Below are 16,326 nucleotides of genomic sequence, written 5' to 3'. Positions count from 1 at the left end.
CAGTGTGGAGTTACTCCTTAATACGTAGTGTGGAGTTACTCTTTAATTTGCGTGTTTCAGTCCTGCTAAATTCTAGATAAATTGAGAATTTGGCAGGGAATTTGGTCGTGGTATTCAGATAAGATCAAATCATCCTCACCCCATCCCCTCCACCCTTTCAATTACTATGGTTAATACTTGACTCAGACTCCACAAGGCCTGATTAAGAAGTAACTGTGTGTGTGTGTATGTGTGTGTCCTTTACTCTAAAGGGGAAATGTACTCCAGACAAGGATTTATTCCCATGGTCTTGGACAGACGGGTCAATAATATTTCTTTCCCATAAACCCAATGACACTCCATATACTCAAGTGCGTTCTGGTACCAAAATGGTCCATTCATACATTTGTTGTAAATGTATCAGAATGCATGTTTATTCTTCAGAGAGTCACTCTTGAAGTGTTCAGACCACATCCTGGGCAATCTGGCCCATGAATATGGGCTGCATTTTCCAACGTTTACACTAGCAATTATGTGACCATTTTGCTTTTGTCTCGTAAACTGACTACAGTATGTGTAAAACTGTTTTTCCCATAATCAAGTCAAATAAGAATCCATTAGATTTATTATAATTTGTACATCTTATTTACAAGCATATAAAACATCAGCAACAAATGTATGTACAATCAAACATTATCAGCCACCCTGTATTTTGCAGGTCTACAAAGAAATGTTATTCATGTACAACAATTTAACAATACAGTTAAGTGAAACAAAATGTAAATCACTTTCACTTTTTTTAAAATGAAGTGCCATTTTTTATTTATTTTGTGTAGCTTTCTATAGACCGAGAGAATAAGTAAACTTTAAAACACAGGTTCATCTATTCTTTCACTTTGCCAAAGAAGTGAAAGAATCACACTTCACCACACTTTCACCACAGAGAGAACCATGACTTTGAAAATGAGGAAATAATGATGGTTCTTTGCCTGAGTGCACCCTTATTACAAATAAACATATAATTCCTGTTGTTCACATTAACATTTCAAGAAATTACAGTTATATCCTCTGCAGCTGACGAGACAAAAACTCAGCCAGTGACCACTGCTATTAATAGCCTGGTCTTGGTATTCTGAAGGCACACTGGACATCTTTGCACTTTGAAACTTTCGATGTAGAGCCAGTGAACACTTACAGTGTGACTCGAGGTTTAGTCTACCTTTATTCAGCACATTGTTCAGCACTTAAAGCATCTGCACATAATGTCAAGTAATGCTGACTCCCCACTTAAAGTGCTCATGCAAATCAATCTGTGGTAAGAAGCATGCCATCTGTGCTGTAAAAAGGTGCAGTCAAGTATCAGATCAACTGAATCAGAGCAACATTAACGTTTGAAGCCCTGGACTTTGCCTCGGTTCAAAAATTGTTGATTTTAAGTTGAGTCCTATTGGCATTAGTATGGCACAGGTTTACCCCGTCTTTCACCTTTTCAAACAGGGTCCAGGGAACACTGTTGACCTACCATAACATAACAAGAACACAGTCCATCTTACAGATTACAATAAATTACAGTTTACAATATGATTTCGAAACCTCACCATCAGACATTGCACACCTATAAATCCTAGTCAAGTATGGCTCAGATCTGCCGGCCCTGCAAGCTCCAATGTCTTAACAGTGTTAATAATAGTTGGTTAATACAATTAGAACAGCTATGTCTTAATAGCAGTGCCAGTGATCAAATATACTGTTTTTATTTGACAATGTAGAGGCACATTTTAAAAAAAAAAACTTAAAATATAGCTGCAAGCGCCAATTGCGGGGTCCAGGCACACTTGGAAAAGACAGACAGACAAAACATTATGGAAGGTACACAGACAGACTTTGTGACAACTGCACATGCTGTCAGTTTGTTATGGCTAATTTCGTGTTGGCCTGTGACTTCTGTCAAGTTTATAATTTCATTGCAATCACATTGTTGAAGTTAATTCTAATAGCCAAACTTTCTATTGGAAAATATGCCCCTTTTTCTTGATGGTTTCACTGAGGAGAAACTAAGTATTGTGATACTGCAGCCTGTGATTGACAGTGTCAGACAGCTACATTAATATAATTGTTCCCTGAGATACTGCATACTGCAGAAATGGCACAAGCACCTGAAACAAGCTCTAATGAAATTGTGTATGTGTGTGTGTGTGTGTGTGTGTGTACATGCACGCATACATGCAGAGTTCATGCATATGATTGTGTTTGAGAGTTAGCCTGTGTTGCTGCAGAGAAGCATCTTCAACTTCTCTTGGAGGTCCCTTTTCTGTTCTTCTGACAGCCTTCCATGTTGAAGCAAACGCCTTTCAGTTTCACAGTCGGTCCATGATGTCCAGACTGCAGTTTTCTAGTGGCTGCTTGTCAGGAGGAAGGGCCTCAGGAGTTTTTCTGGGGGGATGAAATAAAAATAATCAGGGCTGGCTTCATATAGTTTATGTTTTGTCTGTCTTTTCTCAAATCAACAAAATGTCTCATTTACCAAATTGTATTTCACCAAATACAGTTGACTCAAATGGTTACAACATCTGTCTTGTGGTTGCAGGAGAGTTAAACTTAGAACATCTTCAGCTACTATGAGTACAAATGCTTTCAGTTTGGTTAATGTTTTCCATTTCCCTCCAGGTTGAGTAATTTTGTTGTGATGTGAAATCCTCTTAGACTTCATTCAAAAATCTTGTTTGTCACTAATTCTACCTTAAAAAAACTCTGGTGGGCAGACTAACTCCTACATGTTTGGTTGGAGCCAGCCGGCCTACCTCAGTGACATACACACACACACAGTTATCATATGTATACCTCAATGACTGTATGTATCCAGTTTAGCAGCTCCTCCACATTGGAGTAGACGCCTGGCTTTCTCTCCCTGGCACAGCCAACGCCCCAGCTCACAACTCCCACCAGATGCCAGCGAGAGGAGGACAGGTACACCAAAGGACCCCCACTGTCTCCCTGGACAAGAGGACAATAACATTTAGTGTCTTAAAATACTGCAGGCCTACATGGTAAATACTATACACTATACTATACATTGTTTTGTTTTCAGAGTGTCAACAGTATCAAATGAAATGGGTCCCAATCAACAGGTGCCCCATAACAAGCAAATACATATTTGAATGTCATTCATGTTATATTAACAAGTCTATACGATATTTAAGTCAAATAATCTCATGTTGATTTTGCAGTTGTTACCTGGCAGGCATCCACTTTACCCTCCAGGAACCCAGCACAGATCATCCTGGAGGTTATGGCAAGACCATAGACACTGGGGCTAGAACACTGAGCAGAGTCTATCAGAGGGATGGAGGCCTTCTGAAGGGAAGGAGATATCCTACCTGAAGGGAGAACAGAGGTACTAGTCTGTCACATTTGAGTGATAGGGTCAGCCTCAAAGACATGAGGTTTAGATGGTGATGATGAGAGGTAGTCTGTGTGTGTGTGTGGGTGGGTGGGTGGTTGTTTCTCACCGTTTTCCTCCAGGTATCCCCAGCCAGTCACCACCATGGAGGCACCAGCACTGAGCCCCAAGGCTTTAGGAGGCAGACAAACTGGCTTGCGACTCTCTGGAACACCGGGACAGAAAAATAACCATAAAATACATCAGTTTTATGTTTCTTATGTATTGTTTTTTTCCTCTTTTTTTGCTACAATTTTTGACTCTTTCAAAGTTACAAGAATAATGCCAAATGATTACACTGGCAAAACATTTTCTGACAGATCAATGATAGATACTGCTAATGATAATAACAGATCAATGTAAACTGTGCTCTTGCTGTTTGATATAATGGCCGTTAGAGGGCAGCAGACTGCACCGATTAGCCTATATTTAATATCCCTGCTTGTCCTTGATGTATGGTACAAGTTATCTATCAGTCTACCAGTTTTAATTGTATTAAGCACGGTGTCAGGTGCTATCATGACATATAGGTTCAGTGTTTTCTATCAATGTATTATGGTTAATGAATTGATTCAACTTTAATTTCCTCACCTCCCACACTGATAGGGCTGCTAAGTCTCATCATTGCTATGTCGTAGTCATTTCGTGCTGCATTGTAGTCCCCATTCAGTATGATCCTGTCCACATAGGAGCCTCCCAGTGTGCCCATGTAGGTCCTGCCTGACACCACTCTCCAGCGATTCAGCTCCTTTTTACTGCTGCAGAGCCCCGGGGGGGGGGGGGGGGGGGGGGGGAGAGAGAGACAAGGAGGAGGTGTGAACATGTTTCTGTGTCAGAAGTTCAATTTCAAGTGAAATGGTACAGATGGAAACCTATACTGACCCAGAAAAGCAGTGGGCAGCAGTGACCACCCAGCGCGTTGACACCAGAGACCCTCCACAAGTGTGTTGGCCATTCTGCTGCAGGCTGACCTGCCACGGCCACTCCTCGATGACGGCATCCGTACCCCCCACAATACGGTCCTGAGAGCCCACCTGCCCACAGTCTACAAATGGGATCACAAAATTATCCAGCATCCATTGCATTATTTACAGAGATATCTCTTATTTCCTCTCCACAAACAATAAACATGGATTTATCCATTGTTGAACTAATAGAGGTCCTTATATTTAATCAGTGGAGGTCAGTTTAAGCCAATTGTTTTGTGCTCCATATATTTTTTTCCCTTGCTGTAAAGGAACTAAATGAAGGAACTAACTTTGTTTCACTGCTTCTTGTGGGCATGTATAGGCTTGCTCATGTAAAACTGTCTGGTCATATTAACGTGTCTCAACATGACAATCATGACCCCCCCCCCCACAACCTTGTTTGTTATTTCTATATAAGTAAATATATCATTCAGACATGGTTTCTTCCCTAAAAGCTGGACTCACCTGAACAGGCCAAGGATATCACAGATCCCGATTTGCATATCTTGCTGTGCGAACAAAACAAAATGACATTCATCAAACATTTAGAATTGCACGCAAATACACACTACCACATACAGCCACACAATTAGCCAAACATTGACAGTTAAAATACACACCCAAATATTGACCTAATTTTACTGAGGTAATCCCCATTGTGAGTTTAGTCTCTGTTTTTGTTTGAATAACATACCAGTCTAACTTGTTCACTGTCATGATGGAAGGAACGACAGAGAAGGAACTAAAACTGGAATTTTCTGTCTCTTAGAAACTGAAACCACAATTTAATTATATCTCATATTTGTATATGAGATAAAGAGAAAGAGGACAACAGAGGACAAGTGTTAAAACCTGAGAGAGAAAGAGAGAATAAAAATGACAGATTTGTCTAGCAAATGTTGATTTGAAAGATAGTAACAGGTAGGAAAATAAGGAGAGGGAAGTGAACAAAGTGTTTCTTTTCCATGCCCCTGGCCTTTTCTTTTCACAGGTGAGTCAGCCATCTGTCACCACCACTGCCTTTGAAAGGCTTTATTTTATTAATGCCTGAGACTGACTTAAACAATAGCAACACAAATATAAACCGAGAATGATAATGACATAAAGTCAACACACATTTGGCCTAAAGCTAATTTTAAAAACAATGGCAAATGACATAATAGGATTTTTCCCAGCATGCAGCAGCACTGACTCAGCACTGAGTGAATTTCATCTATCCATGTAAACTAAGGCAAATTACGCAATCATGAATGGTGGAGGAAAAAGTATTTGTTTCCCCTTTTGATAACATAAGTCTTGCCTCTCTTACCGGTCAATGGTAGCTTGATGTATGGGTATGGTTTTAGTCCCAGGCCTGATGGCTGTGAACGGTCCCGTTTTCAGGGAAGATATTAGGGTCTTCACTGGCACAGTGGTGCTACGAGGTTTACTGTGGGACAGAGGAGGGGAAGATGTTAGACTTGATTTCAGGTTATTTGTCTTAGACTGAATGGAACACATTTACAGCTCAATCTGCTTGAGGCACTTAAATTAAAAATTGGAATGCTTAATATCAGCTCAGTAGTGCAATGGCATTAGTTATAATTAGTATTATGATGTTGTGATGGATGTAATCTCACATAGTCACTTCAAAGCTACATCCCTGGTGGGTGTGAACTCACTATGTGTATCCCAGTTGTTGGCATGCTGTCTGTGTATGCTGCTCGGTCCAGTCCTCACTACACACACTCCTCCATCCTGAGCCTGTACTGTACACCTGCAGGACACTCCGGTCTGATAGTAGACGCACTGGAGGAGGAAATGGAGGGAGAGAAAGAAAAGAGGGGTCAGTTTTCAAGTGTTTGTGAGAGACAGAGAGAGAGAGGAGAGAGAGGAGAGAGAGAAATCGTCTTTTGCTTTACCTGGGAAGGTAGTGTTGACCTTGAAGTTGGACACACAAGTGATTTCATCCTCTCCTCCAGCACAGTCATCTTTGCCATCACAGGCTTTATCTAGTGGGATGAACTTCACTGATCTCTTGCAGAAGAAGTACTTTCTGTCAATCAACTGCTTGACTGGAGAGCAAAGGAATGTCACAGTAAAAGGGAAGGGCATGTAAGTCAAGTTAGAATGGCAGACATTTTGCTTGACACTGAACAATTGGATGATTTGTTACACAGTGATATGAGACTGAATCCAAACACTTATAATTTCTATACTTCTGCAAAACAAGCGTTTCTCTAAAAGCTTAGCAGTAAGGGTTCGACTTGGCATGATCAAAGAGTGGCATGTTTGGCACGGCACACTGTGGTTTATGTGTATATACTGTATACAGACAGTCAAGATGGTGACTCACTAAAATATGCAGCGGTAGCCAGTATGCCCAGCAACACTATAACTGTTAGGACAGTCAGCAGTACTCTCTTCCTCTTAGACGCCTTGTCCTTCTGAGTCTGCGGGGCCGTCATGGGCCTTCTGTGGCGCCCCGGCCGTGGAACCACTGGGAGGAAAAGGGAGAGGAAAGAGGGGGTGAGGAGCAGGAGTGAAGTCAGGGAACGGAGCGGATCAGGAAAACAAAGATAGAAAAGAGAGAGGAGAGAATAGAAAGAGATATACACAGAAGGGAGTAAGACAAAGATGGTCATGAGGGTGGAAAAAATGAATTAAGAGGAAAAGAGAAGTGTCTTCTGAATGTGGAGCAAGTTCTCAGTATTGTAACAAAACTAAATTTCCAAGTATCTGATATTATATGCAGCAGCACAAGTTGTCACTCACCTTGTTGCCTAGGATTCAATGGTCTAGCGCTTTCCTCAGGCAGCTGGGTGGCCGTCTGAAGAGAAAATGACAAGGATGCATAAGACAAGGTAATAGAGCATAGGTGTCAAAACAGCAGTGTGTATTGCGTAGCTTGAGAGAAAATATACAGCGAGTGTGTATGTGTGATTGTGTGTGTGATTGTGTGCGATAACGCATGTCTCTGTCTGTCCTACAGTATGTACAGTACGCAAGCCACATGTAAAACAGGTGTATAATACAGTGGATAGCCAGGGTCTACTCTTGATTAAAGGAGGAGCAACAAAGGATTACGGATCACACACACATGGAAAATAGTGTGGCACTTTAAGTTGTCATGTTACACCCTTGTGTCTCTGTCAGTTACTCCAGGAGCTGCAGGCAGTTCCCTTCATCTGTTACCAACCCTGTTATGATATAGGAAGACACTGCATGTACAGTAGGGTGTGGTGTGGCAGAGGCTATTGGGACCCAGTGAATCTACTGTAATGTCAGAGAGTATCTTCCATTCAAATGCAATGGATATGTGAGGAAAGGACACATTGTGCTCTTGCAGGGCGGTGTGGAGACCCCCCTATCACCACAGGAGCCAAGCCCCCATGTCAGGAAGCATCCACTCCGCTGAAGTCCTTGAGCGAGATACTGAGTCCCTACCAGCACCAGGGGCGCTGCTCTGTAGCTGACGGTGCTCTCTGACTTCCCTGAAGGAGGGTGGAAAGCGAAAAAAAACTCCCTACGGGGATCAGTCGAGATTCGCATTAGTAATACTGTGACGCCTTTTAAGACTTATCATTTCCTTGTGAGTTAATAAATTGTAGCCAATTCACATTCTATCAATAACACATTCAAATGTCAAAAACGTATTAATCAACCTAACCTCTGTTTCACATCACTGACAAAACAGGGAAATCCCACAGGTCCCACAGAACAATAGCTACAATAGTTGACTTCCAACTATGAAACAATTCATCCAGTCATATCTCAACAATGGATTTGTGTTACCACAATTTGAAATATTGAAATGGTTCAATCTGAAACCATTTTAAAAAGGGTTTTTCATGCAGGGTCAAATACGAGTCTTTTATGCTGTTGCACTTTCACTTTTTGCATGTTATTGTCAATTCATCTCCCTTAATTTTTTATATATAAAAAAAATCTCTCAACCACTACTAAATTATTACTGTACTTAAGGTGCACTGCCATTCACTATTGGCAAATGGCTTTCAGCTACCTGCCGCTGTGTCTTTGTCCTGTTCTCAAAGCTTTTGTTTCATTGTTTGGACTACTAACATAACTTTATCTCTATCTATCTAGCTGATGACTAAGACTAAGTTTCCACAGCCATAAATTATAGACTATTTTATTTTTCTGCTGTTCAGTTTTAGGTGTATTCCCTTATTTGCATATTCATTCTGCTGTGCTTTTTCAGTTCAATAAAAGGAAGGGCCAATAGCCGACTTAAAAGCATGAGAGATGTAAAAGCTCATCACAATATGATCGGTTAACATGTCAGTTTGATGACTTTAAATGGTTATAAAAGCAATTTGGCAGCTGTAGTCTTGTCAGTTAAATGCAACAGTAATATGGGGACTGAGATGGACGAACAAGCACAATGTATTGTATAGACCATATTGTGGGAGAGGGGGCAAAGAATGTGGTGGGACAGGTTCTCTAGCCCCGGAAGAGTGTTTTGGGAGGGAGGTCACTTTACCCTGCTATGAATCAGCTATGTCAGCAGAGGCTGTTCTGTGGAAAAACTGCCTGAGACAGTCTTACATAACACATAGCGTTAGCTGTGGTCAAAGTGCTTGTCATGTCCAGTTTCACAGAAAGGCTCATGCATCAGAGACCGGGATACCTTGTTCCTCTCTACATGTCCTGTAGTCAGATCTCTCTCAGATTGCTCTTTATGTTGAGCCAAGGAACGTTTCATTTGTTTGCATGAAGCCTCATAGCACCTGCATATGTAACATGAGAGTTGTACTCAGTTATGGTGAAAATCCTATTAAGTTTCATATGTTTAGTTTAAACAGCCATATAATGTTTCCTTTACGTAAAAGGGTGTGAGATGATTGTTCTGAGGCGGTCCCTCTACTCAATTTTCTAAAAAAGATTGAGAAATTGCCTCCTCTTTGGACATTAGATATTACATTGATGCCAGAGGATAGAGTATGGAGCACAATATATCAGATTTAAGAAATTTACATGATAAGCAGTCCTCTACATAAATACATAATTTGAATGTGAGCAGCATGTGGGCACGTACGGACATACACAAAACACACCCACATGGAAACGTGCAATACTGATTGGCTGAGATCGTAATGGAAACCAAAACTCTAGGAGAAACCAGGTCATCGTCAACTTACAGTATATGAGTTGAATAGGTGAGATAAGAAAGGGATTGTGAAATGAAGGAAGGATGAATGAGACAGCACAGAAAAAGTGGGACGTCCATCCAACCTGAAAAACCTGAAAGATGGCTAGAGAAGTCATGTTGCTGAGAGTGGACAAAAACATTCCTGTTTAAAACATGTTCTGTTTTATCAAGACAGCCTGCTGGGAAACATAAACGTTCTCGTCGGTTCCATGACTAACATGAGTAATTTAATAGATGAGCCAAAGCAGTGTTTCGACATGTCCAGGTACCATTGGCCATGCGTGAATGTACGTCACATTAGATTTCACCGGTGTATTAAGAGTACAACTCTTAATCCCTGAATTGTTTTTGTTTATTTTTTGAGATAGATTGGGCCATATAGTCCGCTCCAGACAACTGACCCAGCCTCATTGCTAATAGCTCCAGCTCCAGCCAGAAAGCATAACTGGGTCAGCCAGGGACTGCTTTAACAGATAAAAGCCTTGGCACGGTAAATCTTTTGTTTGAATGAGGTGCTCCCCTTGCTACCTATCGGCTTTGTTGGATTGAGTTCTTCTGAACTGAGACATTCACAAAAGCGCTTTTGAGAAACTGTGCGTGACATATTGGATGTGCTTTAATCAAAAGCAGAGATCTAGACCAGTGCAGTACATGCACGGATGTTCACAGGGACACACATTCATATGGACATAAATGCATAAAGGCAAGTGCCGCACACATACATATACACAGTATTACTGAACAAAGCACAATCTAGTTCCCTATTTTGACCTAAAGACAAAATAAAATAAACACAGACAACTGGAACTGTCATTCCCACACAAATCAATCGAAACCAGCGAGTATCAGCAGGATCAGCATCAACCCAAAATGCTGGTACTCCTACATGGACCACGAACTGCAATTAACCACATACTGTTGATAAATACTGTACAGCTACATAATGTACAGGGCACATATGCAATATATGCTGAAAGATATAAACTACAGCATATGTGCATTTATACTGTATGTGTACATCCATATGCCCATACATAGTAGCAGAACAACATATCACTAACAAGCAAAACGTGAATACGCATGATACATTACAGACAACCTCATGCTACTGCTACTACATGAACCAGTACACTGACAAAACTAGTAGAGCGCAGGTGAGCAAGCAGAGAGCATACAGCACATTTAGCATGACTCCTTTTCTTTGTACCACAGTATGATAAGATATTGGTTCCCAGGATGAATAATAATGTTATTCAAATGTTCTCTCAAATGCAAACTCTGTCATCTATTTGGAGTAGTTCCCTGTGCAATGAGTGGCAAATTTAAGTTGATTCTAGTTCCAGCTCCACTCACCCACATGATGCAGTTGTCCTTTCTTGGTAGACCCAGACGCACCTCATCAGACACGGGGCTCAGAGAGAACACTGCCCTCTCTCCCTGGAGGTGGGACTCCCCAGAAACTCAGTCTTCCCTGCCTGTCCTTCCTCTCGAACCCTCCTGCTCCTGTGACTTCTTAAGCTCTAAAACCGGGCCTGTCCCACGATTTAGTCTCTCTCTCTCTCTCTCTCTCTCTCTCTCTCTCTCTCTTTCTCTCCTCTCTCTCTCAATCTCCTTCTCCGTCCCTCCTTCTTTGTACAGGAGTGTAACTGAATCCGGCCTGAAGGGTGCCTGACTTGCCCTACTATGAAATCCCGAGGCTGTAATAAGGGCTGCCGGTGTGTAGAGTTGTGTTTCGACGCTCTGCAGATCTTTAGGGAATTGTTTTGAATGACCCAGCCCTGCTGCTGACAAAACAACGTTAAACTATTCCAGGTAACTTGACACTTTGAACCCTCCTCTCTCTCTCTCTACCTGTGTGCCTTCCTCCTTTTTGTCTCTCCTCCTACTCCCTCCCACTCCAACTCTTTCAAACCCCCTGGATGTAAACACACCAGAGCTTCTTTGCCTCTCAAATTTTACCCAAACATACACCCACTCATGCACCCATCTGCACAGACATACAGAAAACAAATACAGACATACAAACACGGACAGACCTATGCACACACACACACAGCAGAAAGTGGTGTGGTGTGTATGCAGTAGCTTGCCCTGAGGCTGAGGTGTGTTTTTGCTACCTGTGTTGTTTTGACATGCAAATGAGTAGTCAGTTGGTATCAGTCTGTCATGTCTGACTTTGACCCATGACTCATACTGTGCCATGTCTCATAGCACCAGCATAACAGCAAAGTGACAAATAAGATACATGCACTTTGCTATGAGGACAGCAAATTTGGTCAAGTTGACTGATATTTGTTTCATATTTATAGCAATGACCTGGTGGAGTAAATCTGGTGATTTACAGCACATTCTTATTCACAGCAATGGTCTTGGGGAGAAACTTATCTTTACAGGATTATCCACGATGGAGAGGTAATGGTGATCCATATTCTTTTGGGACAAGTATGGACTCCCATGCAATCAATCAATCAATCAATCAATCAACCAATCAATCAATCAATCAATCAATCAATCACCCCCCTTATTCCCTGCAGAGTTAAAGGCCTATTCAATGCTGTCGCTGCAGTCACTAGGTCAGTGCTTCTCAGTGTTCGGTGGCTGTGAATGTTATGGGAGACCGAGCATCGGAAAAAGTGGAAGTGTGGGAGTGTGATAAAAAGACTGATACGGTTGGCTAAAGAGAAAGAGCTATTGTTTTAAACAGGAACTGATTGTATTGCTTGACCTGGACTATTAAAAGCCATGAACCATAACCTCACTCCCAACCTTTCTTCACTTGGAGAACGAGGTCAATGGACTTGTCCTAGAATATAGTCTGTCTTCTATTTATGATTGAGGCATGAGGACCTGGATAGATAGACAGACAGATAGACAGACAGATAGCTAGATAGCTAGATAGATAGATAGATAGATTTTCTTTACTGAGAGGATCGATGAGGCTGATGATCTCTGAACATTCTCCATGCAAGGTCTCTTTCTGCCAATAACCTGTTTCAACCCGTTTGAAATTTAGATTGGCATAAGGATCCTGTGACAGTGCTGGGCTCCACCCTGGTATGAAATCTACTACGAAACCTCCTTTTGTGTATTTGCCTCACTGAACTTAATTTAAGTCAATATTGCTTTATTAAGAAGTCAATAATTCTTAGTGACAGAGAAGAAATGGGGTGTAAACTATATACTGTATCATATAATGTCACCAACTGTAAAACATGAATTTTCTGTGTCACTATTCCCTAGTTTACAGCACATTTCCAATAGAGTTTACCGTGTAGAGCACATGAATATTAAACAACAATGTCGACAATGTTGATCCTGTGATATGGTTAAACAGTGACTGACAGTATGTTTGCATGCACCATAAAAGAGAGGAAGAGAGGAATTCAGAGAGTTAATAGATCTAGTGTATGCCCTGCCGTGTCTCTGAGCTCTTGCTGTTCAGCTGAATCAAACTGCTTTATTTTTGAATATTCCAATCAACGGCCACAGTGTCTCACAAGCAGCCTGACTAACACACACATTCCATATCAGAGCGATGAAAGTCTTTCATTCAATGCTCTCCATTACTCTCTTAATGAAACTACATGTTACTGTTCCTGATATCAATTAATCAGCATTAAAATACTGTATTTATAGTGAGTGTATCTGAGACTACAGAATATTCTGTAATCAGCAGGCACAGTCCAGAGGCTACTATAGCTGGACAGCTAAAGACTGAATTCCCGGAAAGCACACAGACTAGATGGATTACATATTAACAGGGTTGAACAGATTCATTATTTGCTTATTTGAGTTATTTGCTATGTTTAATTTCCCACTGACTTGCAAAATATTTAGTGACAAATTCTAATTCTGGGCAAATTTCAAAGAAATATTGTGTCTGCAAGTTTTGATCAAGCTAAATTTAAGAATTTTTATGACCTTTTTCATGGCGGTTAATATAAGATCTATCTTTGACCAAATTTAAATAAACATGAAGATGAAAACAACTGTAGTCCTATCAGAATGCAAGTCTGCATGAAGCAAAACCTCTAAAACTGAGTTTGAGACATTTATTTAACTGTATTCAAGATTGTTGTGTTTAGATCATATGATTTAAGGCATTTTAAGACTTTTTCAGGATCTGCAGACACCCATCAAAACATTTTGATGTGTCTTGATTTGTGGGCTTGATTTGTGTTAAACAGGACAGACTTCAGAGCTTTCCTTTAAAGCAATCAGATGTACTGATAAGGAGTGTTTGTTAAAGTTTAGTAGGAAACTTGAGCTGGATCAAAGTTCTTTTCTGATTTGGCGTGCTTTGTAACACATCCCTACCATCATCTACCATTCATATGACATTCATTCTCTCTTTCACACACACACACACACACACACACACACACACACACACACACACACACACACACACACACACACACACACACACATTTTATTGCTGGATGACAGTAATACAAACATTAATTATCAAGGTTCCATGTTTGAATGGTTTAAATTAAAACAAAAGTGATCAGAATCACATTTCCACATACATCCGTCTTCACACCACTCTCTACTCTTCCTCACCTGTAAAGTGCTTAGCTGTTACTCCTTGTCAGATGTCGACTGGTATGTAAACTGGTAGAGAAAAGTGTCCCTTCCTGGTGTCCAGATGACTTTTTGAGATGTTTTCAGTCCTTGTGTAGCTGCTGGTCAAGAGCTGGCAACACCCGTAAATTACACTGTATGTCCTGGGAGTGTGTATCTGTGAATAAAGACTTGAGAGATCTGACTGTCTGACTCATCCTTATCTCATTTTTTTTGCAGTGCGATGACAGGGTAACGATCTTGACTGCAGCAAACATTCCTCTTCCCAAAAAATCTTCCCCTCTCTCCCTCTTCTCTCTCATCGCCTCTGTCCTTGCTCAACCTTCCCACTGTGTTATTTACTGTTAACAGGGAACACCCTTCAGAGTTCATACATCCCACCTCTGCCCTCCACCTCCATAGCTACTAACCCCCCCACCCCCACCCCACCCCCACAGCCACACAGACACGCACTTCCTCAATCTACCATCAAAGCCACTACACTACTCGCCCCCACCAATGCAACGACCATCCACACACCCAGTTGACCTCAACAACAAAGCTTTGCCAAGCTCTCTTTTGTCCAGACAGGTGTGCATTTTGTAAAACCTGGATAATGTGTGGAGAAAAGGAAGGAACTGTAGAGTGTTTCTGAAAAATAACCGGTTAATAATTAACATCTTCACATTTCATGCTGCCTACATGGTAAAGAAAGTGGTTCTGTCCCAGTATAGTCTGGGACAATACACATTTGTGTTACTTTTGAGCACAACATTTGTTAACACCAACATATTTTTTTGTGACTACATTTTTATTACATTCATATTCATCAGAAAAGAGTGAACGAAAATAACTTTTGTTTGCAGGCTGACATCATTCTACTGAGGTACGTAATACACTTCCATGACAAAAAACTGATTGAGGAATAATCCGTAACAAAAAAACAGATACAAGCCGTGGCACACACACTCCTTAGAGTGTGTGTGTCACCACCCTTGGGGAACACACAACACTTCTTTATTGTGTTATTGTGTTATTGTGCCACAGCCCACTGCTCCTGATTAAGGGTATCACACGGAAGGAAGTATAAGGAAGCATTTCTGCTGTCTGCTGAGAAATGCAAATACGTCATATAACTAAACTAGGTCACATGTAACCTACACTGTAAGACTTCCTTGGCTTTTTACAGTAACATACTGGCAACTATTGCCAGCTAAATACTGTAACCGGCCCTTTACAATATCGGCCAGTGTGTTACCGTAACTAAGTCCTTACAGTATCCTCACTGTTATTCTGTTTTACAGTAAAAAACTTACTACTGCAATTATTGTTGTGTATTACTGTAGTACAGTGGCCTGTAGATTACTGTAGAAAAAACAACTTTACAGTAATATGCAGTAAATTCAATTTTTTATTTTTATTTTAGAAAAATCCATTACATTATTTTAATAAATAAATAAATACAAAACTACCTTTGATTCAAATCTGAAGAATGTCAAATCAATGAAATATTAACTTTATCATTAACATGTCTTTAAAAAAGTTTTTTAAACATTGTATGAATGAATTTAAATGTAAACCTTTCAAAGGCTTTTCAATGAAGAACGGGATCAATCTTAACCTTAATATACAATGTTTTATCATACAAATAACAATGACTTTAAACATTAAAACCAATACAAACAATAAACCAATACTAATGAAATTCAGTGAACAGTATTTTATAAGCAATATGTAATGTGTGAGAGGCACAATGGTTCTTGTGTTGTCTTGTCTACATAACTGTCAAGTATACTCCAACAGCTTGTAGTGAAATGACAGTTAAGTTCAAACAGTTAAGTTCAAATCACCCAACTTGCAAAGGTAAAAGCCCCCTTGATATTTTGCATACTTTCTTGTATTACCTAATACATATCATATAAATGTATTACTAAAATTAGGTAATATAGATTATAAATTTGTGATAATTGACAATCGTTAAAAAGGATCCAATTATCAATCCAACTGAATCATTATATTCCTAGTCTGACGTTCAAGGTTGGAATTCATGAGTTTGTTTGTTTCTTCCTATTGATTTTCCCTTTGAACTCCTTGGGGAAATTAACAAGGTGAAAGGGTGCTTGAACCACTTGATTGATTTTGACATTTGCTGAGCTGATATAGTATGTATCCTGGTACTCCACAATGGGACCCCACAATGAATCAAGTCCGGAAATATCAAT

General features: G+C 40.4%; 1 protein-coding gene across 2 annotated transcripts; it reads right to left on the bottom strand.

Annotated features, from left to right (window-relative positions):
- Positions 1 to 402: 402 nt before the first annotated feature.
- On the bottom strand, positions 403 to 14,239 carry LOC139643925 (transmembrane protease serine 4-like). 2 transcript variants are annotated; one of them, XM_071519231.1, is made up of 13 exons: positions 10,892 to 10,999; positions 7,141 to 7,195; positions 6,722 to 6,865; positions 6,288 to 6,440; positions 6,048 to 6,174; positions 5,696 to 5,815; positions 4,852 to 4,895; positions 4,301 to 4,463; positions 4,010 to 4,176; positions 3,489 to 3,584; positions 3,214 to 3,356; positions 2,821 to 2,973; positions 403 to 2,412 (listed from the first exon to the last, which is right to left on the bottom strand). In XM_071519231.1, the coding sequence occupies exons 1-13, from the start codon at positions 10,895 to 10,897 to the stop codon at positions 2,401 to 2,403; spliced, it is 1,383 nt and encodes a 460-aa protein (XP_071375332.1). In that variant the 5' UTR covers positions 10,898 to 10,999; the 3' UTR covers positions 403 to 2,400. The 2 variants fall into 2 exon arrangements, with proteins under 2 accessions (XP_071375332.1, XP_071375331.1); XM_071519230.1 differs by lacking the exon at positions 10,892 to 10,999 and adding an exon at positions 14,105 to 14,239 and having other exon boundaries at positions 404 to 2,412.
- Between the last annotated feature and the right edge of the window lie 2,087 nt (positions 14,240 to 16,326).

The sequence above is a fragment of the Centroberyx affinis genome, unplaced genomic scaffold (genome assembly GCF_046629955.1).
Source record: "Centroberyx affinis isolate AG114_WGS23_722 - 3 ecotype Tasmania unplaced genomic scaffold, CSIRO-AGI_Caff_v1 ptg000677l_1, whole genome shotgun sequence".
NCBI lineage: Eukaryota > Metazoa > Chordata > Actinopteri > Beryciformes > Berycidae > Centroberyx > Centroberyx affinis.
This window is presented reverse-complemented; position numbering and strand designations above follow the sequence as displayed.

Coding starts and splice junctions, on each gene's coding strand:
- LOC139643925 (XM_071519231.1), bottom strand. Junction 6,441..6,721: donor GGCTACCGCTGCATATTTTA/GTGAGTCACCAT, acceptor TTTGCTCTCCAG/TCAAGCAGTTGATTGACAGA. Junction 3,357..3,488: donor GGGATACCTGGAGGAAAACG/GTGAGAAACAAC, acceptor TTCTCCCTTCAG/GTAGGATATCTCCTTCCCTT.